General features: G+C 30.9%; 1 protein-coding gene across 1 annotated transcript; it reads left to right on the top strand.

Annotated features, from left to right (window-relative positions):
• Positions 1–14,185: 14,185 nt before the first annotated feature.
• On the top strand, positions 14,186–17,086 carry LOC145819547 (L10-interacting MYB domain-containing protein-like). The gene is made up of 4 exons (XM_082913520.1): positions 14,186–14,600; positions 14,733–16,470; positions 16,601–16,832; positions 16,950–17,086. Exons 1-2 carry the CDS (start codon positions 14,190–14,192, stop codon positions 15,360–15,362), a joined length of 1,041 nt encoding a protein of 346 aa, XP_082769646.1. The 5' UTR covers positions 14,186–14,189; the 3' UTR covers positions 15,363–16,470; positions 16,601–16,832; positions 16,950–17,086.
• The last annotated feature ends 9,448 nt before the right edge of the window (positions 17,087–26,534 follow it).

Here is a 26,534-nt window from a genome sequence, read left to right as displayed (position 1 = left end):
GATTTTCATGGATGAGAAGCAATTTGGATGTTGACAAAAAGCTAAGGAAACATGACATTGACATGAACAAAAGTTGAATCTGAGATCTCCAAAATGATTTTTTCTAAAATAATTTTAGATTGATTTTTTATATACTTTTTCAGTGATTATTAATATTTTTGTAACTTCAATTTTTGTAAAACTAAATCTTAATCATGTAAAAAAAATTATTCTAAGATCACTCTAAAAAAAATCAATCCAGAAAAATTTGACTACCTATTTAACCAACAATCAATCACCTACACCAAGAACAACTATGCCAAAAAATTATTGCACACATAGTGTGATTTTTAGTTTTAATTTTTTTGATAATTTATATTAGTGTTTGATATAAATTTTTATATAGTTTGAGACAAAAATTATCTTAAATAAGTCGTAAAAAAATCAATTATTAAAAAATTAAAAGAGAGAAGTTAGTTCTTTCTTTTGAATCATACTAAACAAACCCATATTTGTGGAACCTAATAATGCTACAAACTAAAAAAAGAACAAAAAGAGCAAAAATTACAAAAAGGTTGTAGAATATGGCCCCATCTGATATTAGACAATGTGACGGCAACAGCCATGTATTAAGAAAATTGTTTTCTAACAGTTGGTCCGATGTGAGTCCCATGTAAAATTGCACAAGCCGAAGAGGAGAAGTCATTGTGGGTTAGGATAGCGTCACGTGACGCTTTATATGTATTATGGTTGATGAAAAAAAGTGAGATTCATAATTTTATATGAGGCGATTGAAGAATATATGAAGAGATGAAAATTTGTGATTGATTTAGGATATGGCCATATAATACCATAGGATCAACTAATAATTTTTTCCCCAAAATGAGATATGAATCCACATGTGATACAATGGGAGATTCTATTTGAACCCAAAATATGTCTCAATACGCTCAATTTAAATTTATAAATTTTAATTCTTATTATATCCTAAAATGAATTTACTAATAAAGACAATACATATTAAACCTCAAAATATTTTTTTTTTCCTCATAATATACTCTAATCAGTTATTCCTATTCAAATCTCTGTATCTTCTTTCCCAAGAGATTAAAGTTGGTCGGACACTTAATGCTCACTCCGAAGTGGACCAAGCAACAGTGGCTGATTGGACGCCTAACATCCACTCCAAAATGGACAGAGCAAAGGAAGCGGGTCAAAACTGGCTAAGCAAAACCAAGTTTCATAACTCGAGTAAACAACCAAAAGATTGACAACAAACAAAGTTGGAAGTGCAACATTCTACCAAATAAATACACTACAAACAACAAGCAAAGGTCGAAGGAGTGCAGTGCCTGACGAGAGTCAATATTATCGAAGTCAATACCAAGACTATAACGACTATGTGCTAGACAACTCTCAAGATAAGAGGTGCTAAGGTTGACAGTAGCTTGGTGGTAGAGAAACTGAATTAAAAAATGCAAACTCGCAACGCCAAAGCTGCTAGGGCCGACCAAGCAACTCGGTGTTGAAAAACAAAAACGATGCAAACAAGCTGCTACGGCCGACTAATTAAGTGACAGATAATTCTTAAGCTGAGGGTAAAATGCCCGACCAATATATGAAGAAACGAGCTGAACAAATAGACGTGCTAATCATGTCCAAACAAGAAAATGGTGCATGATCCGCATGACCGAGCAATGTTAGCAAGCTATGCTTCGAGACTGAACAGAGTGGAGGGGCAGGACTTGGCCGACCAAGCATTGAAACCAACACCAATTTATCTCCTACAAGTAGGACCGAGCAAAAAGATAGTGAATATGTCTTTCAAATTAGAACAAAACTGTGATAAAGCACACTTGGCCTGCTTTGAAGCGTCGCTGTGTTGCTCGGCCCAGTCGACGAACACTGCAAAAATATATATATATATACTATTCTGTATATTTATTTTTTCAAGTCAAGCAACGACGCTTAACCGACTGAAAGAGCACCAAGCTAGACAATTACGAGGCTAGTGAAGATACACATTTAGTTTGGGGGCATAACCGAGCTACGAAATATTGGGCAGACGCAAATGTTGGGCTGAACAATAATTTTGAATCCAACTCACGAAGGTCAAATTAAGTTGTGATCAACCAAACTTCAAAGTTTGTGACAGAATTGGCCTCTGCTTCGCCAAACGTAAGTGCAAGCCAGGGGGCAAATGAAGTGGGTAAAAATTAATCAAGTCTTGGTGCTAGGCCCAGTGCGATGCTCACTCTGAGGTTGAGCTAGGTTGGACCTTGGCCCTATGGCCAACACTTGCTCCGAAGCAAGACAATCATAGGAGCTCGGCCCAACATACGAATGTCACTCCAAAGTGGACCGAGCAACATGAAGTGGGTAAAAATTAATCAAGTCTTGGTGCTAGGCCCAATGCGATGCTCACTCTGAGGTTGAGCTAGGTTGGACCTTGGCCCTATGGCCAACACTTGCTTCGAAGCAAGACAATCATAGGGGCTCGGCCTAACGTACGAATGTCACTCCAAAGTGGGCCGAGCAATATGGTGGACCTCCTGGACAGGCAGCCAACCACTCCGAAGTAGGTTGAGTAACATGTTGAACCTCCTGGATGGACAGACAACCACTCCGAAGTGGGCTGAGTAACATGTTGGACCTCCTGGTTGGACAACCATTCTAGAGTAGGCCAACTCAAAGAAGGTCAATTCACTGAAGATCTTTCTTGGGCCCACAAGAGACAAACAACTCTGCTCCTCTCCCTCTGTATAAACAGAACGTGGAGACATGGAGATGCAGAGGGACAAGGTGCATATATGAAAGACCTGCATCTGAATGACAGGCGGAGTGGTCGTCCTCCTCCAATGAGAGATGTCCACTAATGAGACAAACAAAACAGACCTGCACCCGAGTGTCAGGCAGAGTGGTCGTCCTTCTCCAATGGGAGACGACCACGAATAAGACACATTGGACAGATGGCGGAGAGAGAAGGACTTGAACGACAAACAACCTTCTCCTATAAAAGGTGAACACTATTTACTCTCGAGGGCTCCGAAAATCCACACACTCAACACATATACACTCTTTGTATTTGTATTCTCTCCTCTCTCTTTTTCCTCTCCCTGAGTCCTTGACTTTACCATCGGAAGGGTTTCCGACCAAACCCCTGTCGGGCAGCCTCACCATTTGTTATTCTGTACAGATCTTCAATTCCCAAAGCCTGTTGTTCATCCACGAAGTTCAACCCTTCTTCATAGTGCAGAAATCACCCTCGCACACCTACTGTCTCTGGCCATATAAAAAAGTGAGCAACTTCCAAAAATAGATTTTGTTGTGGCACTCTTTGTCATGTGTTGCATACAATGATTCGGATCCCATTTGTTTTTTAAGAGATAAGAGAGAAAAGTAGAAAAAAAAAAAAAATCAATTAGAATGTTTGATTTCAGTTTTCTGAATTTAGTTTTTTAGAAATTAAATTTTTTATTTTTCGTATTTTTTTTTATTTTTAGTGAATATTTTTAAAATTTTAAGCATTTTTTTTTACTTTTTTAAATGCACCTTACTTAGATGTATTTAAAAAATAAAATATTTGTGAAAAAATATTTTACAAATTTATTAAATGCACAAAAATACAAAAATATATTGAATTTTTATTTTTTTTCATTTATATTTTTGGTATTTAGTGAATTTTTTAAAGATTTTTTCATGAAAATTATACCTTTTAAGCGTATTTATGTTAGGTGTGTTTAAAAATTAAAAAAAAATTTGCTTAAAATATTAAAAAAATTCAATAAAAACAAAAAAAATATGAAAAAAATAAGTAGAATTTTCTGAAAAATATTTTCAAAAAACTGGAAACAGTAGAATAATAACCAAGTACAAAATGAAATGAAAATTGTTTAGCAAGAAAAATGCTTTACTAAAATGTAATTTGAGGTACGATGGTCTAAGTTAATTCTTACCAAATGCTGCAATAACGAGAATTTTGTATATCTCTAAAATAGTTTAGGAAAAAATATATATTTTTTTGAATGAAAAAAGGACAAAATGAATAAGAATTAGTAAAAAATTAAAAAGCATTTAAAATAGTCCAAGAATTAGGAGTTTGTTCGTTTTTAAGTTTCAGGTTCAAAACTTCTTAGGTGCTATCAATTCTTATGTTGGGCCAATTCATATGGAATTTTGCTCTGGCTTTAAATGGGTCTCCCGCTAATGGACGGTGAGATTGATCTCCCAAGGATTAGTCGAGATGTGCACAAGCTGGTCTGGACACCTTAAGTTATCAAAAAAATAAAAATAAAAATAAATAAAATAAAATAAAATAAAATTTTAAAACGCAATTGTATTAAGTAGTGCACGTACTTAAAAAAATATTTAAAATTTAAAATGCGTGAATTAATTTAATCTTTCACGTTAGATCAAATTTAAATCTATATTATATATTTAAATTTTAAATATATAGCATGTGTCATTATTTTAAGATATCATACAATTATGATCATTAATCAACACATGTGATATCAAATTTCATCCATTAAGTCTAGCATAACTCTCAGCATTCCAATCCAAATGTATTCATAATGTTTTGTCAACTTCAACGCAAAGACTGGAATGTTTGTCGTGTTTAACCATGTTTTAAAATTCAATTTGGAATGGCACATTGGGATTCTGTAAACTATAATAATCTATGACCACCTTTTCATCCCTTTTCGAAGTTGCATTTTCCTAGAATTGTGCTTCCAACTTTATTTTAGACCAATTGTCTTGATAATGGTGATGCCATCCAAGATTTAATAAATAGGGTTTATTTATCTATCGACAGTGCTACGTAGTTCGAAATCTCTCTTCGAATCTTCCGAATCAAAAACGATGCTATTTTTGTTTTGTTTTGTTTTATTTTGTTTTATTTTTATTTTTTGTAGATCTGAAGCAGAAAAGTGCTACGTAGTTCGAAATCTCTCTCTTCGAATCTTCTGAACAAAAAACGACGTTGTTTTTGTTTTGTTTTATTTTGTTTTATTTTTTTTTTTTTGCAGATCTGAAGCACGAAGAAGAAGAAGGAGGAGGGAGGAGGAGGAGGAGGGGGGAGGAGGAGGAGGAGAAGGAACTGGAGGGGGGCCAACAAATGGGTCTGGAGGCGGAGGCCGGGGGCAGAGGCGGCAGAGGCAGGGGCTGCGAGGGGCGGGGCTGCGACGGTGGAGCTGCTGCTGCGATGATCGGAGCTGCTCGATGATCGGCAGGTCAGCGGCGGCAAGGAAGGGCCCTCTCCATTCCCTTTTCTCTTTCTCTCTTTCTCTCCTCTTTCTCTCTTCTCTTTCTCTCCTCCCGTTCCTGAGCTGATTGAAAATGGAAGAAAAAAAAGAAAAAAAAAAAAAAAGGCTAATGCCCAAAACGACGTCGTTTTGGGCATTAGGGGGATTCGGGGGGAGGGGGGGAAATCCTCGAGCTACCAAACATTATTCATTTAGTAACTGGATAATTATTGGAAAAATTACCAATCAAAACAATGGAACAATTTTTTTTTTTAAAATACTGAAATTTTTTGTGGGGTGTAATTTTTTTCTTATTTTTTTGGATGGGAAACAGTTGCACCTCTATATAATTGCAAATACTTAATTTATAATTGCTCCATAATTGTTCAGTATTCTTAAAATATTATACGATATTATTTAAGAAGTATTTATATACAAATAAAAAATTTATATCCAAAGTTTATAGAGAATATTATGGTATATTTAGATCTTATCATTTTATTTTAAAAAACCTATCAATGCAACCTTGATTTTAAGAATGTCACAAGCACATCATTTTAGTTAAATATTCTATATGAACTTTTTAATAGAATAACATTTTCCTTATTTAAGTGGTTCTTCCAATTAATTTATTGTGAAAATTTTTATGATTATCTTTGTTTAAATAATTGAAGGACAAGAGATTATCTATTTAATATATTTAATATATTTTACTGTTTTACATTTATTGGAAAGACCACTTAAATCAAACCACATCCATACCTAACAATTTTCTACATTCAAAAGCCTCTTTTTTTTCTTTTTCTTTTTATAGCTTAAACACGATAGTAACTAGTCAACAAACAAAGGTTGGTGCTTGCTAATTTAGTCATAAAAAATGAAAGTTGGGGAAAAAAAGAATAAATGTAGTCCAAATTTATTAGTAATTAATTGAAACAAGATAATTATTCCAAAGAATCAATTTAAAAATTAGTTAGAGGCTGCTAATTATTGAAATTAAAAAAGAGAGAAGTAAAAGAAAGAAGAACATAATATAATAATGCGATTACTTAATCCGACAAGAGGTTAGAGGAAGCAACGAACCCAATCCAATTGGAATCCTTGCGATAGCGGCTGAATTTTAGCGGATCAACATGTGAGACCGGGAATTATCATAAATCCAAACAAGATTAGAACAATGTTAATGTTATATGGCTTCTAAGCTAATTAATTATAATTAATTTTGTCCTAATGGAACTACTTGATTCTTTTGTCATGATTGGATTTAATTAATTTGGATTAGAAGTGCAATTTCAGATATAAACAAACATATTTATAATAAAAAAATGTAGTGCTAATAACGATTAAGAATTTTATTATAATAACGGTGATGATATTAGTGATTAGACCTCAAACTCCATGTTTATTAGATGCTTAGCTCCTTCAAATTTCACTTGAAACTTTATAAATACTATAGAAATAAAATTTGTGTATAGAATAACATGATATTATATAATTCTTTCATTTCAAGTTAAACACTGAGAGGGTAATTTTTGGGAAAAATTGGGCCGAGCTGCGAGTTGGGCTTTGAGGCCCAAAACGCGAAGGACTAAGTAAAAAGGGCGTAATGGATACTCCGGCCCAGGAGAGCAGGGTTATTCCGGCCTTGGAGAGACAAAGTTATTCCGGCCCAAGGAGGTGAAATTACTTCGGCTCACAAATGATAAAGTTACTTCGGTTAGAGGATTGTAAATGTACTTCGGTCTGGGAGCAACTTGAAGTTATACCGACCTTAGAGGTATACCAGTTTGGGAGTTATACCGGTCGAAAGTCGCTGGTTCGGTCTAAAACCGTACTATGGGTTCTATATGGAAAGGCGAGATAAGAAAGGAAAGACAAAAGAACCGAACTATGAATGAGTTCGGTCCATTCGGTGGCTCAATACAAGCCAAGTTTTATTTCGGTCAAATGGTGGTTCGGCCATGGAGAAAACCATCCCACTTGGTTTAAAGGAGTGGGGGAGGGTGTGAAAGGATAAGCATTATCCTTAGGAGTATGAATCCTAGGAGGACTGTGCATGGAGAAATACAAGTCCTACCAGGATTGTGCTACGGGAAACTTATAAAAGCTCACAAACATCACCTTGGAGGAGGTAATTGAACATAATTCTTTCTGAGAACATAGAGCTTTGTCTATTTGTCAAGCTTACTGACTTAGGCATCGGAGAGGTTTCCGGCACACACCCGCCGGCTAGCTCACGTTTGTGTTTTCAGGTGATAAAGCGACGTCGTACGGAGGAGCGTGGACTTGGTCAACAGGATTATACGAGGAGAATTATTTCCTCCCCGTACAAACACCTAATATTATTGTGACTGATAAATGTGAGAATATTCGTGTCATATCAGCCTGAATATATTTTATGCATAAAAAATTCTATTTATAAATTATTTCTATATATATATTATGATTAATGACGGTGTTTTGTGGAAGGATTTTCATGGATGAGAGGCAATTTGGATGTTGACAAAAAGCTAAGGAAACATGATATTGACATGAACAAAAGTTGAGTCTGAGATCTCCAAAATGATTTTTTCTAAAATAATTTTAGAGTGATTTTTTATATACTTTTTTAGTGATTATTAATATCGTTGTACCTTCAATTTTTGTAAAACTAAATCTTAATCATGTAAAAAAATTATTCTAAGATCACTCTAAAAAAAATCACTCCAGAAAAATTTGACTACCTATTTACCCAACAATCAATCACCTACACCAAGGACAACTATGCAAAAAAATAATTGCATATATAGTGTGATTTTTAGTTTTTTTTTTTTTTTTTGATAATTTATATTAGTGTTTGATATAAATTTTTATATAATTTGAGACAAAAATTATCTTAAATAAGTCGTAAAAAAATTAATTATTAAAAAATTAAAAGAGAGAAGTTAGTTTTTGCTTTTGAATCATACTAAACAAGCCCATATTTGTGGAACCTAATAATGTTACAAACTAAAAAAAGAACTAAAAGAACAAAAATTACAAAAAGGTTGTAGAATATGGCCCCATCTGATATTATACAACGTGACAGCAACAGCCATGTATTAAGAAAATTGTTTTCCAACAGTTGGTCCGATGTGAGTCCCATGTAAAATTGCACAAGCCGAAAAGGAGAAGTCATTGTTGGTTTAGGATAACCTCACGTGGTGCTTTGTATGTATTATGGTTGAAAAAAAAAAAAAGTGAGATTTATAATTTTATATAAGGCGATTGAAAAATATGAAGAGATATGAGAATTTGTTATTGATTCAGAATATGGTCACATAATACTTTAGGACCAACTAGTAATTTTTTTTTTCCAAAAAGAGATATGAATCCACATGTGATACAATGGGAGATTCTATTTGAGCCCAAAATATGTCTCAATACGTCCAATTTAAATTCATAAATTTTAATTCCTAATATATCCTAATATGAATTTACTAATAAAGAAAATATATATTAAACCTCAAAATATTTTTTTTTTCTCATAGTATACCCTAATCAATTATTCCTATTCAAATCTCTGTATCTTCTTTCTCAAAAGATCAAAGTTATTTCTTCTTCTTCTTCATTTCCCTCCAAAACTCCAATCCACCCTACCAAAACTCACCATAATTATCAACATCATTGTTTTTTATTATTTTGAAACCCTAAACCCTAAAACAAAGTTTGAACAAAATCAAATAATGGACGGGAATAATAATCAAAATAGTTTTTTGAAACAACCCATCAAAAGGAAACTAAGTATTCACATAAAGGGATTTCACAATTTTTGTAGAGCATTATCAATTATTTTCTATATCATTTTTTTGACAAAAATTAAAGGGCACAATAATTAAATTAACAATAACATATTATTGGAGTTGTTCTTATTTTGTCATTTAAATAGTGCATTATTTGAGAACTATTATTTCTTGTTAGTACCTAATGCTTATGTGTTTATAAGTTTGGTTTTTATTTTTCCACGAGTATTATTGTGGATAATTTATAATGTAAATTTTTTTTTTCTGTATTGAAAAGTTTTAAAATGCTTATCTAAAAGTTTGATTTTTTCTGTATTTATAATGCTTATGTACTCATAAGTTTGGTTTTTTTTTTTTCTGTATTTGAGAATTATTTTTTGTATTGAAAAGATTTGATATAATTTAATTTTTTTAGTTTGTTTATTATTTATTATTTAAGTTTACCTTGAGAGTAATTTAAAAAAATAATAATAAGGTGTACTGGGAGTATTTAATTTTTTAATTTTTATTTTTTTTTGGGTGTAAATAGAATTCCCGTGATACAATGTATACATAACACAGAGCAGACCACTGATTGAATAGTTGGTTTGGAGCTGTGTGTTGAGTTGGCCCACTTTAGTGCAGTGGCCCAAAATGTTCTTGCAGCCTTTCTAACCAACTCAAAATTACAGCTCATTAAAAAGAAAAGGTTTTTGTGGTTATGGGGCTGCACTTGCAATTATTTTTATTATACACATTTTATATTTTTATATTATACTATATTTATTATTTTATTTTTTAACACAATTTTAATGTAATAAGTCCCACTAACTATCTAGGTATATATTTAATGCACCAGTTCCAACTAAACTAACGTATTAAATGATAAAATAAGAGGACAAAAACAGATGATCATTATAACAATAAAAATTCCTTCAATACACATCCTCATATTCATCATGTTATGCATTTTATGACAAATTTTACATGAACTTATAGTAGAGGTACAACAATTTATGATTCAAAAAACAAAGCTATACATTTTTTTCAAATAATATTATAAATTTTATCATAATGTTACACATTTTTTAACCACAAAATGTATAACATTATTACAAAATACATAACTTTTTTTTTTTTTTAAATCACAAATTATCGTAACATTATTAAAAAATTATGTAATATTTATCACAAAAATATATAAGATGCACTAAAAAAAAGGAGTTTCCAGCAACAACACATTATTTTTGGGACAACTTTTTTGGAAAAATAACAGTTCAACGTTTTTTTGTAAAAAAAAAAAATCAAATTAATGATAAACTTTATAAATTTTAATAATTAAAATTATAAATTTTTTTATGAATCAATAATTTTTTTTGAGAAATACTTACAGCTTTCAACTTTTTGTGAGGCAACCGCATAAGGCTATGATTGGGGTGGTCGTTGGGTGGATGATTTCTAAACTTGGGATATAAGCTACATGACCTCCCTATATACTCATTGAATGTCCCTCATGCTATTGCATGTGAACCATGGTGTAATTTTTCAGGGTTCTACATTGAAACAATTGAGACCAAGCTAGTCTGTAAAGTCCAAAATGTACGTACTAAAAAGTCTTATATGTAACCACTTTGTGGACCTACATATCCACTCATGATTGTATTTAAACTTCAGTAACACATATAAGTCTCATTTGATAATATCAATTTTTAGTTTAAAAATTAAAAAGTGATTAAAAAAATTAAAAAATTAATAATTTATACTAAAAAATTAAAGATTTTTTTTCTTTTTATTTTTGTACATCTTTTTATAAAAAATTTAAAAATTATTTTAAATATACTAATTTTTTTACATCATATTTTAATCAAAAAGTTAAAAAGTTACTAAAAAATTCTATTTCCAAACAAGGTCTAAGTACAAAAAATTACAATACAAGAGGAATAGATAAATTGCATTGTATGATTAATAAAAATAATTTTTGACATTTTTCTTGAATATGAAAAGTCTGTTTGGGAAGACAATTGAGGCTAAATTAGCCAAAAAACGACAAAAAAGGCTAATTAGCCAAGTGACGACAAAATCCGCATTGAGGAGGTGTTGGGCGAGGCTGTCTCGCGCGATTTTACCGAAATGCCCCGAGAGGCTAAAGTCTGTCCCTCTGCAAACAGACGCTCAGATTAGAGCTCATACACACCCATTTCGGAGCAGAGGAGAAGAAGAACGGAGGCAGTGGAGGCGGTCGGATCGACCTTGGCAGACCAAATCGCAACCGGAGATTGAACTAGCGGCCGCGAACAACAACCATCTCTTGCACACTCAAACCGATCTGCAGGTGAGAATCTGTGGCCTATTTGATTTGTTGTTTGTTCTTCCCATCTGCGTAGTGTATGTTCATAACAGCATCGGTTCATGGCCGATCTGTTGGCTCACGGTCGTTATTGGGTTGATTACACTGATATTATACACAGACCGGCCACCGATCTGTGTCATCCCTAAATCTCCTCTTTCAGATCTGTTCTGATGTTCGAAATCTGTTCGCGTCCACCAAATTTGGGGCAGATTTGTATATATACATATATATATAAATATAATATATGATCTGATTCAAATTGGTGGTCTGATATATATATATAATATATGATCTGTTGAAGAAATTGTTGGTCTGATTTGTATATATACAAGTTCGGAAATGCAAATCTGGTGTTGAATTCGAAATATCTGTTCGGATAGTTTGAAATGCAGATCTTCCATATTTTTTTTTTTTTTTTTTTTTTTTTTTTTATCAGAAATGCTGTTCCCATTTCTGAGTGGCTCCCATTTGTGCTTAACAGAAATTAGAAATTCCCATTTGTGAACCCTGATTGTTGTCCATTGCTGAAATTCCATTTGTGAAATTTTTTGTAATTACATAAAAAAAATAATTCCAACTCTGGGTTACAAGTTACAGATATTAACAACAACTTCTGAAAAAATATATATCACTTGTGGTCCAAAAAGAAAAAAATTGAGAACCGGGATCAATTTCGCAATATATTAAAAATATATTACGAAGATATTAAAAAAATATATGTCAAATGTTTATTACAAATTTTGATTTACAAGGTAAAGACTGTAAAAATTTTATTACACATATATGTAAAAATTTAATTATGAAAAACTTTATCATGAATATATGAATAAATGTTTTGAAAAGAGACAAAAAATATATTGAACATATATTACAAATTAGATGCATTAATTTGCGTATATTTTTTACTGAAGACGAAATGGTCAATTCTCAATTCAAGAAAATCAATTAATTACATAAAAATTATTTTCCAACTAAATTTGGGAAGGAAGGTTCATATATTATCTACAGCTATTAACACCAAATTACAAAATTTATTATATTTATATTACAAATATATTAAACAAACAGTTTATTAAAAATACATTACAGTTAAAAATAAATGCGTGTAAAACTTTTATTACACAGATATGACAAAATTTAATTATGAAAAACTATATCATACATATATTCAAAAAATATTTCCAAAATATGAAAAAAAAAAAATTGTTGAAAATAAATTACAAATTAGATGTCTTTAATTTGCATATATGTTTTACTCAGGACGAACTGCTCATTTCTCATTTCTAAAAAATAAATTAATTACCACCGTAAATATTTTTATTACTACATTAGGGAAGGAAGGTAGATATATGTACATATATTAACAACAAATTACAAAATATTTGAAATTTATGTTACAAATATAGGAAAATAACAGTTGACTAAAAATATATTACGAAAATGTTTGACAGATATTAATAATGTATTAATATTATATATTACAAATTTAGAGGTAAACAATAAAGCGTGTAAAAGTTTTATTAAACATATATGACTACATTTAATTATGAAAAACTATATCGTTAATATATTCCAAAATGTTTTCTAAATAAAGAAAATATATATATATTGAAAATATATTACAGATTAGATGTATTAATTTGCGTTTATTTTTTAAATATACACGAAAGGGTCAATTCTCATTTCCTAAAAAGAAATTAATTAGCACCATAACTATTTTCGAACTACATTTGGTAAGGAAGCTACATACATTATGTACATATATTACCAACAAATTACAAAATATATATAAAATTTATATTAAAAATATATTAAAAAAATAGTTTATGTCCAATATATCTTGAACAAATGTTAGACAGATATTACTAATGTATTAATATTATATATTACAAATTTAGAGGAAAACAATAAAGAGTGTAAAATTCTTATTAAACAGATATGACTACATGTAAGTATGAAAAATTTTATCATAAATATATTAAAAAACGTAAATATAGTACAAATATATGCTCACCAATCCATTTTGCTGCCTAGCATAAAATATATTATCAAAATATATTACAACATAGATTTCTTAATTTGAGTACGTAATCGTGTTCATGTTCATTCATGTCAATTTACTTTATATTAACTCGTAGCATGGCGTCGTTCACCTCAACTGCAACTTCCAGTACATGGCCAGGACGAATGTGTGCCTGTGGATATGGCCCGTGTATTGTTAGGATTTCCAGGTCCACCAAGAATCCAGGGCGTTCGTACTTTGTATGTCCCCGCCCTGTGGTGAGTGACCCAATCTTTACCGGTCATAACTTAATGAACATTAACAACCCATGAAACTAATAGTTGCATACTTTTCACTCATCAGCCTTGTGTCAGTTGGATTGGTTGGTGTGAAGAACGAAGCCATGAGAACCAAGGCTATGCGTCACCCGGAGATGAAATTGCCATGCAATTGCGGGCTGATGTCATAGACATTCAACAATCCTTGCGTGTGCTTAAGACCATTGTGTATGTGCTCTGCATTTTCGTTGTTATTTTGTTGTGCCGTATGTAAGCACCGTTACCATGTTCTTAGTATGTACAAAGACATTAGTATGTCTTCAATATGTTGTTAGTATGTAGTTAGTATGTTTGTAGTACGATGGTATTATGTTGTCGCATATGGGAGCCGTAATACTAACTATCATGTTTTTGTCCACTACTAACTCCCATGGAACCTGTGTACGTACGTAAAAAATGTTTTCAATGGGTATATGCAAATTTCATCTTCAGCATCATATATCTGCGTTTGTTGTTTTTAATGTGTCATCTGTTGTGTGTGTGTATGTAACAACCAAATTTGTGATGTATATCTTTTGTAACCGTACATTAGTAATGGCTTCCACACGTACTTCGCCTCGTAACCACTCGAAAAGCAAAGGCGTTGTCAGTGACAAGTCAACCAGTCTTGAAGAGACACAAACTCAGCTAAGCCACAAGGCCTCATGGGACAGTAAGTCAGTCCGAGTTTTCCTCCAGTTGATTGCAAATGAGATTAGTAAAGGAAATCGGCCATTCTTAGTCCTCAGCCAGGCAGGATACAAGTCGTTGTCAAGGAAATTTCAGAGAAAAACAGGAAAAAAACATGGACTTAAACAGTTGAAGAATAAGTACATGAGCTTGAAGAAAGAGTGGCAAGCGTGGACGAAGTTGATGGATTCAAGCAAGGGAGTGTCCGGGATAGGCTTTGACTATGACACCGGTTTGTTTCAGGCACCTGACGAGTGGTGGGACAAGATGGAATCAGTAAGTACATGTAGAAACAAGTTTTATATTTCTCATTTACCAGTACATTTTTTACTTCTTAATTCAACTTCAATAAAATTTATGAATATGAAATATAACGTCAACCTCTTTTACACATGTACATGTCTGCAGATCAACAAGGTGTGTGCGAAGTTCAGGAAGAAAACGTTGGAACACCGTGACTTGATGGAGACGGTTTTCATGGGGGCAGCAGCTACTGGGAAGCACCATTGGACCCCGGGAGAGAACATTCCTGAAGCTGCTACGGACTCATCTGATTCAGTGCGTAGTTTGGGAGCCCAGCCATTCGCTGATCCGATACCCACAGGAGTACAAGACGTGGATTCTGATTCTTCACTGGAGCATGTGTCGATTGAAAAGGCAAAACGGAGAAAGACGCCATCAACAAGTGTTTCAAAGTCGAAGAAGGCAACAAGTGGTGCGTCTATTATTGCGGAGAGCATGAACAGAATGACAGATGTGGTCCGTTCGAAGAATCAGCAGGTCACGGTCAGGCACCTGACAGGCAACGAAGCACTGTACACTATTTCCGAGTGCATGCATAAACTGAGCAGTATTCCGTCTCTGATTGGTACACCGTTATTCCACTTCGCCTCCACACTTATGGATAACGCTGATTACCGGGAGGTCATGATGTGCCAGCCTGATGACGACCACATCATTGGCTGGCTTACACAGAAGCAGCTCCAGTGTACTGCGTCGGGGCCATTTGCAAACCTGTTTGGGGGTAGGCGGATGTGATGCTACGGTCTTACGAGTGTTGCAGATGCATGTCTTTTTTCTTCCTTTTTAAAACTTAGACTTATGGTACTGTTTGTTATGTACTAAAACAGGATGGTGGTGTGTGCATGTTTTGCATTATGTCTTTTTTTTTTTTTTCTTGCTAGCTACGGGCAGTGACAAGTTGTAGGTAAGTCCATGGGTTGACGGACCGGAAGCATGGTTGTGCTTCGTTTTTGGGAAATGAATGGGATGTTTACGGTTTAATATTTTGTGGCGCTACGTTTAAGACAGGGAAATACGTTTTCGATGCATGCTTCTGAATGCCTATATGTCGCAAGTTATTTTCTTAGTTTTGTGGTTGTTACAACCATGGCCCCCCTGTGAAGCATACGTTGAACAGCTTTTTTTTTTTTTTGCAAATCATATGATCATGCCTTCCAAAGGACATTGGTGACAGCATTGCGTTCATTACAAACAATGTCGACATTGTACAATTGCAAAATTCAATATAATTTAACTCAATGAATAACGTGCAAACTAATTGAAAGCCTGCCACTTTTGTAGGTTTTGCATCAACGAAAACGCGATGAATCCCTGGGATGGAAGCAACCATGATGAAATAATGGAAATGCTGAATCAAATGGCGGTCCAGCTGCAACAAGAACAGAACTGCACATTTCTACAAGCATGCCACTTGGCGACAGAATGGTACCAAAAACACATGCATAAAACGCCATGTCGCACTTCTATACTAACCGGGAATACATGGATATGCGAACTATATGCGGGGCATATGGGTCGCTTTGAGGAAAATGTTTGCATGCCGAAGGAAGTGTTTGCCGCCTTGTGTGAGACATTAGTAAATGATTTTGGGTTACAAGTCCCGCAACGTCCACATGGGTTAGCTGTTGAAGAAAGCGTTGCGATGTTTATCCATGTCTTGAAAGGGAAGCAAAATCGGGAAATCCAGGAACGCTTCCAACATTCTGGGGAGACTGTGTCGAGGCACGTGCATAACGTATTAAATTCCATGAAAGAGTTCACTGTTGTCCATTGCCGGCCCACATACAGTCAGCATCGTATACATCCATACGTGAGGTCTAGACGGAAATACCTACCGTTCAAGGTACTTCAGCAAAACATGATTGACATATAAGTGAAGAAAATACATATGTTTTTTGTTATTAACTGCACGTGACAAATGTGAACCACTTGTTACAAAGTTACGACTGAAAACATATGATCCATGTTGACAGGACTGCATTGGCGCAATAGACGGAACACATGTCAGTGCATGGGTTACGGGGCCAGATGCGGCAACATATTTCGGTAGGAAATACTGTCACACACAAAATATAATGGCCGCTGTCGATTTTGACATGTGTTTCATATTCATTTCTTGCGGATGGGAAGGAAGTATGCATGATAGTCGCATATTCAACGAGATACTAACAAATGACAACGTCCCCTTCCCACATCCTGACGAAGGTAACACATGGCCATGTTATTAGATTTGTTAATAAATATTTATTTGCTGACAAAGCGTTATATGAAAATGACGCAGAATGTTGGTTTTGGTGTCATACATTGTCGTCATGTCTGCAGGCAAATATTATCTTGTCGATTCTGGCTATGCAAACCGGATTGGTTACTTAGCACCATTCAAAGGCCACCGTTACCACCAACAAGAATTCCGGCGTATTGCAAGAAACGCGATGGCAAACACGCCAAGGGAATTATTTAACAAAGTCCACTCGTCGTTACGCAGTGTCGTGGAACGCACTTTCGGTATATGGAAAAATCGATGGGGGTTTATTCGAGACATGCCTCGGTATGACTTTGCAAATGTGCAAGTTCAGTTAGTAGGTGCGTCAATGGCATTACATAATTATATACGGCGAAACACAGGTAACCCAACAAATGTTCAGCCAATCTGTGACGAGGAAGAGGCTATGACAATAGTAAATGCCATACCAGAAGTTGAACATGACGAGGATGGTTTAATGGTTGGAGATGAGGACCCCCATATGGCATTGGTCCGCCTTCACATACGTGACAAATTATGTTACATGCGTAATAACGGAATGTTAGGAAATATATAGTACTCGAAATAATGTTCGTATGGTCGTCACGTAATGACACACGTGGAACAGACTGTATTCAAATATATTATTATGTATAATATGTATGAGTTGCCAGGGGAATGTAACCCCTTCCAGTTGCTGACGTGCCTAACTTAAAAAAACAACAATCCATACGAATTTTGCTTTTGGAAAAATAAAAAGAAGGTGAAACAAATAAAAACAAATTAAAAAGAAAACTAATACACAAATTGTAAAGTGCGACGTGAATTACAAATAAATGAAACACATAAATATATTAAAAAAAAGTTATTGTATACCAATTAAAAAAAACAAGACTTAGTTCAAAATAAAAATCGAAGACAAAAAAAAAACATAGTTAAAAAAAAAACATAGTTATAGTAAAAAAATAAAAATTTAAAAAGACAAAAACATAAATTCCCAAATAAAAACCGAAAAATTTAAGCACAATACCCCAAATCCAAACCGAAAATGAAAAAAAGTAACAGGAAAAAAAAATTAAGCATAATATGAAAAATCCAAGCGCAAAATAAAAAAATGTCAAACAAAAAAAAAAGTTAACGCAAAATCCGCCAAACTACAACAAAAAAAATTAAAAAAATAAAAAAGAAAAAATTTGGAGTTGCAAAATTCGGGAGATCGAAACACAACATACAAAAATTGTCAAAAAAAAAACGTAAAGCAAAAAATGCCAAAGCGAAACCCCCCTCCAAAAAAACAAAACAACAAAAAAGGCAAAATCGAAACCCCAACATAACAAAATTAAAATAAAAAAGAAGAACCAAAATATGGCAAATTCAATTCCAAAAAAAAAAAAAAAAAAAAATTAACAAATTAATCAAAAGTCGGTAGATCGACACCCAAAATGAAAAAAAAGAAAAAGAAAATAAACACAAAAAAAAAAGACAAATCCAAACCCTAAAAAAAAAAATTAGCAAAATACGTGAAATCGAAAGATAACATAAAAAATTTTTTAAAAAAATTTAACAAAAAAATGCCAAATCCAAAAATAAATAAATAAATAAATTTAAACAAAAATCAAAAATTGGAAAAAAAAATACCAAAACAAAATAACAAAAAAAATGCCAAATCCAAAAATAAATAAATAAATAAATTTAAACAAAAATCAAAAAATGGAAAAAAAAATACCAAAAGAAAAAAACCAAATTTTTGTTCCCCACAAAAAGCCAAATTTGTATAATAAAAAAAAAAAAAAAAGAAAAAAAAAAACCGAAAATATGCTAAATCCAAACCCAAATAAAAAAATCAAAAAAATGGAAAAGGGCAATTTCGTCATTTAACAACATCACACCTCACCAAAAAGCCAAAAAGCCAAAAAAGCCAAAAAGCCCTTCCCAAACCAGGCTTTTTAGCCCCAGGCTAAAATAGCCAAAAAAGCCAAAAAGCCAAAAAGCCAACCCACTTCCCAAACGGAGGCGAAGTGAACTACACTTGATATAATATACGGGAGTTAAATTCGAGTATTTTGATTCGTTTATCATCCTACATTAATCCTGCTATCATAGGTGTCTTTTCAAGCTCGACTTTAATGCATAATCATAAGGTGAAAGGCTAGCTAAGCATGCATTGTAGCCCACTCCTACTGGTTGAAGCTCAACCCATTTATGGGAAGGACTTCAAGCACAAGTGAGGCTAACCCAAATCAATCAAATGTAATATTTGTGGAAAATGGAACCCTGGATTTAAAAAAATATTAATAATGGAAAGAATCTAGGACTTTATTAATATTTGTGAAAATTTTATTTTTCAGAACCTAGGACTTACAAAATTATTTGAGTTTGTTGGGCGGGTTTGAGATTGTAATATCATTTCATAGGATTGAGTTTGGAATGATACTTTTTATGCATCATTAGTTTATAAGAAAAATGTCTTATGAAATATGTTTTTATCATTTTTTGACATTTGGTATAACAAAAAATAAATTTATTTTGACAAGAAATATTTTTTACTTTTAAAAAGTGAAAAATATTTTTTGATTTACAATCTTACCAATACTACCTCATTTTTCACCTCTACCGCCGCGGCCGCCATTAAGTCAATAACTAGTAGCATTTTTTAGATAACATTTTCGGTTAGAAAATATTTTTTATCAAAACAAACGAAATGTTGGGCACAAAGTCAGGTCGAACAGGCTTGGCCGCTAGAGTCTTTTTTTTTCTAATTATTTCTGTTCCGGGCCAAGCTAGGCCCCGTGTGTAATAAAGGCCCAACTTTTTTTCTTTCGTGTAGAATCAGGCACCAAAATTGAATCTGGGTTCTAATATTCATGGGCTTAGCTTAAACTTAGTGCCCAAACATTCAATTTCCATTTTGACCACACACAAAAAAAAATTGCTAGAGATCTCACCACATTAAAAATAATAATAATAAAATAAATAAATAAATAAAAATTCTACACGGATGTGGGTCCCATAAATAATTATGTCAATATTTTTTATTTGTTTAGTTCGCCTGCACTAGTGGACCTTGAACTATTTTTTTTTTTTTGTTATATATATATATATATATATATATATTGCTAGAAATAACGAGAAGCCAAAATTTATCCATAAAAAATTGGTTTATTTTGACTTATTCTACATTTTTTCATAATTTCTCTCACTCTGTTCTCTCAAAGATGATCTGGTCTAGTCAAACTTTAAATAAAAAGTAAATTATAAATACCCTTTCAGATTTGTTTAAAATATGAATTGTTTTATGTGATTTTAAAAAATTTAAAATATATTTCTATCATAATTTTTTTATTTAACATAATTAATTAAAAAAGTGAAATTTCTAACCATTCACTTATACAATAATAAACTTATCTGAATTATTAATTGAAATAAAATTTTAACATTATTAAAAATTATTAATTAACTTGATGATTTATCAATAAAAAAACATATTTTTTATGAAATTAAAAACCTTAGAGGGCATAATGTAATTTCTAGAATCACATAGTGTAATTTGTAATTTAAGAAAATCCCAGGAGATGTGTTTGTAATTTACTCAAAATAAATATATATATATATATATACACATTAATTTTTATTTTACCAAAGAAAAAATTAATTTTAATAAAATATAACTTATACAGTAAATTATAGTCAAAGAAGTTTAAGGCCTTGTTTGGGATGTGCCACTTTAGCATATCTTTTTATCTTATTTGAATTATATCACTTGTTATTTGGATCACATCGTTATCGTCTCTTTACCACATTTCACATCTTTTCGTACCAAAAAAAAAAAAAACAAAAAAGTATACTTAAAACATCCCCAATAAACACTTGATCAAGATTTAGATGTCAAGTCAATGGATAATGGCTAATCATAACAATATATATTTACGAATAATTTTTTAATATTTTAATTAAAAATATGAAAAAAAATAATAATAATATGAATGAGAATAAATTTTTAACTTAATTATTAGCCTATTTTCCTTAAGTACAATAGATGAAAAAAATAGTATTTAGTCATTCAACTCAATATAGATGTACATAAAATATCTAAATTATTTTTTTTTAATGAGTTTGATGATTAAAACAACCTTTTGCGATTAGTTTTATTTAACAAAAATAAACAAATAATTTATATTAAAAATAAATCAAAAATAAAAAAATTCAAAATTTATTTTATTATAAGAGTTTAAAAAATAATAATAATGTTCTGTAACGATTAGATTAAGAAAAACTAAAGTAAAATTTTAAATTTATGATCAAAATTGACGTAATTCAAATTTGGAAGAATAAGGACACAAGGTGCAAGCTATGTAGTGGTGCAAGCTATATAGACCATTGAAAAATGAGTCAGATCCTTTTTGTGGAGGATCCCCACAACCCCCTTACTGATTTATACCATTCATGATGTGTGGGATCCACTCATGTATGTGTGGAGTCCACATCATGAATGGTGTGGATCACAAAGAGGTTGTGGAGGTCCTCCACAAAGGGGGTCTCTATCATTGCTGATAGACCATTACTGTAATTTGACCATTTTTTTATTTTTAACAATTTCATACAATAATAATGTGACATTAACTTTCTTAGAAATTCAAGTCATATTGATAGTCTTCATTTTAAAATTAAAAAAAAAAAAAACACACATGAGATCAATTACCACGTTATTCTAATTAAATTTTTGTATATAATTTGTTGGATAACACTATTTGTAATTAAATATATATATATATATATATATATATTCTTACAATATCATTGCCTACATAATGTTTCTAATAAAAAAGAAATTTAAATACACATTAAAAGAGTAATCATTTTATCACTCAACTTAATAACTCAAAATATTTAATGGGTGAATTACACTAATGGTCTCTATAGTTTGGGGCTTGTGCCATTTTGGTCCATGACTTTTCAATTGTAATACATTTGACCCTGAATTTTAAATCTTGTTCCAAATAAGGACAATTGTAAATACTATTAGATTTTTCAAGGGCAAAATTGTCAATTTGATAAAATATAAATTAATTTGACATTAATAAATGTCAAAAAATTATTTTAAATTTTAAAAAATTATTTCTAGCTACTAAAGATAAAATTATATAAAATTGATAAATCTTTTAGATATTTATTTATTTTTTTACCAAATTAATTTTTATTATGTATTTAGATAATGATCATGTAAAATTAATTTTTAAAAATTAATCATGTAATTTTTATTATTTTTTATCAATTTTACATAATTTTGTTTTTGGTGGGTAGAAATATTTTTAAAAAAAATTAAAATATTTTTTTGACATTTATTTTTGTCAAATTAGTTTATATTTTATTAAATTGACGATTTTGCCCTTGAAATTAAGCAATGGTATGTTCAATTGTTCTTATTTGGAACAAGATTCAAAATTCAGGATCAAATGTGTCACAATTGAAAAGTCAAGAATTAAAGTGACACAAGCCACAAACTATAGAGACTAATAGTGTAATTTGCCCGTATTTAATTGGTAATCTTTACTCACTATTGATGAATGGTTAGGGGTCAGCATGGTCCGGATTGGACCGGATTGAGGGTAAAATCAGGATCAATCCGTTATTTACGGTTCCTGAAAAATTGGAACCAATCCAATTCGTTTAAATCATGAAACCAATCCGAACCAATCCATTTAAACACGGATTGGATCGGTTTAGGAGTACGGATTTACATAATTAAATAACAAAAAAATGTATATATAACAGTTTAATTTCATAAAAACATAAACATAGCGCTATATTAGTTCCACAATAGCAACATGTCTTTCTATAATAACGACATACTGTTCTAGAATTTAAACAACCATAAGAAAATTGGTTTCACCATAAGTATTTAAACTATTACAAATTAAAACTAAAAACTAACAAACAAAAGTTATAAAAGAAGATATTATGCGGGTTTAAGTTTGAGTTTAGGTTTTATATGGAATAAGAGAAGATACTATGGGGAGGATGTATAATAAAAATATAGACTATTTGTATACGGTTCGGATCGATTCCAATCCGGAACTGTGGGGTTCAATCCGGAACCAATCCGTGGACTACGGATTTTTAATTGTTCAATCCGGAACCGAACTATGGATTCAAAAAACCAATCCAAACCTATCGGATTGGACTGGACTGAATCGGATTACGAATTTCACGGATTCCTTGCTCAGCCCTATGAATGGTTATTTGTGCATCACACACTAAAGTTGCTTAATAATACTTTAAGCGCTTTTATAAAAGAAATTTTTTAGTGATTTAAAATTTCTATAAAAGATTTTATCAAATATTTCATATGAAAATAAATTCTACACTCATGTGAGATATTTAATAAAATTTTTGGAACAAACTTTGATATATCTAACGTTACTTGTTTATAAAATCTTATTCACTGTGTTGAGTTTCAACTTTTCTGAAAATTAAATTTTTTATTTTTCATATATTTTTTTTATTTTTAGTGAAGATTTTTAAAATTTTAAGCATTTTTTTACTTTTTTAAATGCACCTTACTTAGGTGCGTCTAAAAAATAAAATATTTGAAAAAAAATATCTAGTTTAAAAAATTAATAAATAAAAAATAATGCAAAAAATATATTGAATTATTGTACATATATATTTTTTATAGTTTTGGTATTTAGTAAATTTTCTAAAGATTTTTTTTCCAAATATTAATTTTTCAAGTGTATTTATATTAGGTGCATCTAAAAATTAAAAAAAAATTACTTAGAATATTAAAAATAATAATAAAAACAAAAAATACAAAAAACAAAAAATTTCAATTCATTGAAAACTGAATCCTAAAAAATCAAACTAAACAAGCTGATTCTTTTTTATGTTGAGAGTACGTATAAAATTGTTTAATGTAATTTTTATTTACAACTCATCAGATCTAAATAATTTAAATAAAATAATTATTTAAAAGTTGAGAAATTTTGTTTCAACTTTTACTTTATTTTCATTTTATTATGAAATTTTAATTTACAATAAATTATGTTAGAATAATACTACAAATCCACCATTTTCTATCTCGAATTTATATAAAATTATCATCTTATAATTTAGACTCTACACATACACCCCTCATCTCATAAATTCAATTACAACTACACAATTTCATCTATCTATCTATCTATCTATCTATTATATAAGGGAAAATGAGTTTCTAACCCATAAGCCTTATGAGAGTTCCAATATTCCAGTCTTAATTTTTCTTTTTCTTTTTTTTATGTTTTTAAAATTAAAAAAAAAATGCCTCTCATCCTTATTTTTGGCACTCTAAATTAAAAAAAAATCCTAACTACCATAGCGGGACATCCTTATTTTTTGGACTTTACAACAACCACCTCTCCTTACCAATTATCATCAATGATGCCTATGATCCCTCTGCTTTGCCTCATATTTCGAGCAGTAAGCAAATTTCAATTTGTAATTCTTTATTTACAATGATTTTTCTTTTCATCTATTTTTAGTGTTTTTTTCTTAATATTTGATTATTTTTCTTTTCATCTATTTTTACTGATTTTTTTCTTAATATTTGAGTCAATCCTTGTGAGCTCTAATATCTCAATCTTAATTTTCTAAATTGCTGATTTAAAAAAAAAAAATCTCCAGCTCACCATTCAATTTCAGCCTTTTTGAATTTTGAAAACCATAAACCGTGTCGTTGCAACATTCAATTTCAGCTTTTTTGACTTCTCCCTATACTCCCGCACATCATATTTTTTTACAATCTTCACTTATTTTTTCTACTAGAAGGACAAATCAAGATAAAGAGAAAGTTTTAGAGAGAGAGAGTTTCAGAGAATCTGTGAAAAAAAACTGATACATCTATAGTCACAATCTTCACTCCAACACAATCTTCAAAGCCTACAAGTAATATTTTCATTTATGTTTCAATGATTTTTTTTATTATTATTATGAGCAAAAAATGTGATTGTGATTTTTTACACTCCGTTTTGATCACACGGTGGTTGTATTTTAAAACTGAATGGGTTTTTAAACTCATTGTGTTTTTCGAAAAAAAATGATTTTGTTTTTTAAATATCAATTAAAAAAATTTGTAATTAATTTGTGATTGGATTTTAACTCACTGTATTTGTAATTGTGTTTTTTAACTATCAACTGATTTCATTGCTTTTCTTTTTATTATGAGCAAAAATGTAATTGTGTCTTTCTACACGTTTTGATCATACAGTGATTTTATTTTTCGATTGACTGTATTTTTTTATATTCCATTTTGATCACATGATGAGAAAAAAACTTGTTTCGATTGTGACAATCCTTGTGTTTTTTGAAAAAATAATTAGATTATATTCATTAGGTTCACATAAAGTACTCATTATTGATGATGATTAAATTGTATTTTGTCTACCAAAAAACAAAATTATAATTTTGTTTTTAACTCATTGTGCTTTTTGAAAAAAAAAAGATCGTATTTTTTAATTATCAATTGACTTAATTTGTGATTGGGTTCTTAATTTACTCTGCTTTTTGAAGGAAAAAAAATGATTGAATGATCGTATTTTTTAACTACCAGTTGACTTCGATTTTTTTTAATTTTTTTTATTATAATAAAAAATGTGATCGTGGTTTTTTACACTCCGTTTTAATTATACGGTGATTTTATTTTTTAACTGATTGTGTTTTTTTACACTCCATTTTGATCACATGATGAGTAAAAAAAAATTGTTTAAGTTGTGACAATCTCTGTATTTTTTGAAAAAAAAAAAAAAAGAGATTGTATTCATTGTATTTTTAAACTATAAATTGACTTCACTGGTTTTCTTTTTAGGGTGCTGTTATGGTGTGCAACCCCTTAAGGTTGCACACCATATGCAACCAACACAAAAAATGTAAGTGAAAGGTGTAAACATAAAACAGGACAACAAACAGAAAGCAAAAATACACATATTTTTTCTACATGGAGGACAAACCAAGATAAAGGTAAAGTTAGAGAGAGAGAGAGAGAGAGAGAGAGAGAGTTGGAGAGAATTTGGAAACAGCTGACACCTCCATAGTCACAATTTCCACTTCAACACAATCTTCACAATCTTTAATTCAAAACCGGTAAGTAATCTTTTTATTTACTTTTTAATTGTTCCTTTTATTTATTTATTTATTTTATTATGAGCAAAAATATTAATGTGATTTTTTACACTCCGGTTTAATAACATGGTGATTGTATTTTTAAATTAATTGTGTTTTTTTACACTCCATTTTAACCGCATGGTGAGAAAAAAATTAGATTTTTTAACTCACTAAGTTTTTCAGGAAAAAAAAATTATTGTGCATTTTAAATATCAATTAATTTTTTTTAATTAATTTGTGATTGAGTTTTGAACTCATAGTGTTTTTTGAGAAAAAAATGATTGTACTTTTTTAACATTATTTTTTTACACTCCATTTTAATCACATGGTGAGAAAAAAATTGTAATTGAATTTTTTAATTCATAGTGTTTTTTTTTATAAAAAAATTATTGTGTTTTTTAAATTAAAAATTTGTAATTAATTTGTGATTGGTTTTTTAACTCACTGTGTTGTTTGGACAAAAAAAAATCATTGTGTTTTTTAACTGTCAACTAACTTCATTGCTTTTCTTTTTTTATCAAAAAAAT

The sequence above is a fragment of the Camellia sinensis genome, chromosome 2 (assembly GCF_055761805.1).
Source record: "Camellia sinensis isolate YWXY chromosome 2, ASM5576180v1, whole genome shotgun sequence".
NCBI classification, from domain to species: Eukaryota; Viridiplantae; Streptophyta; class Magnoliopsida; order Ericales; family Theaceae; genus Camellia; species Camellia sinensis.
This window is presented reverse-complemented; position numbering and strand designations above follow the sequence as displayed.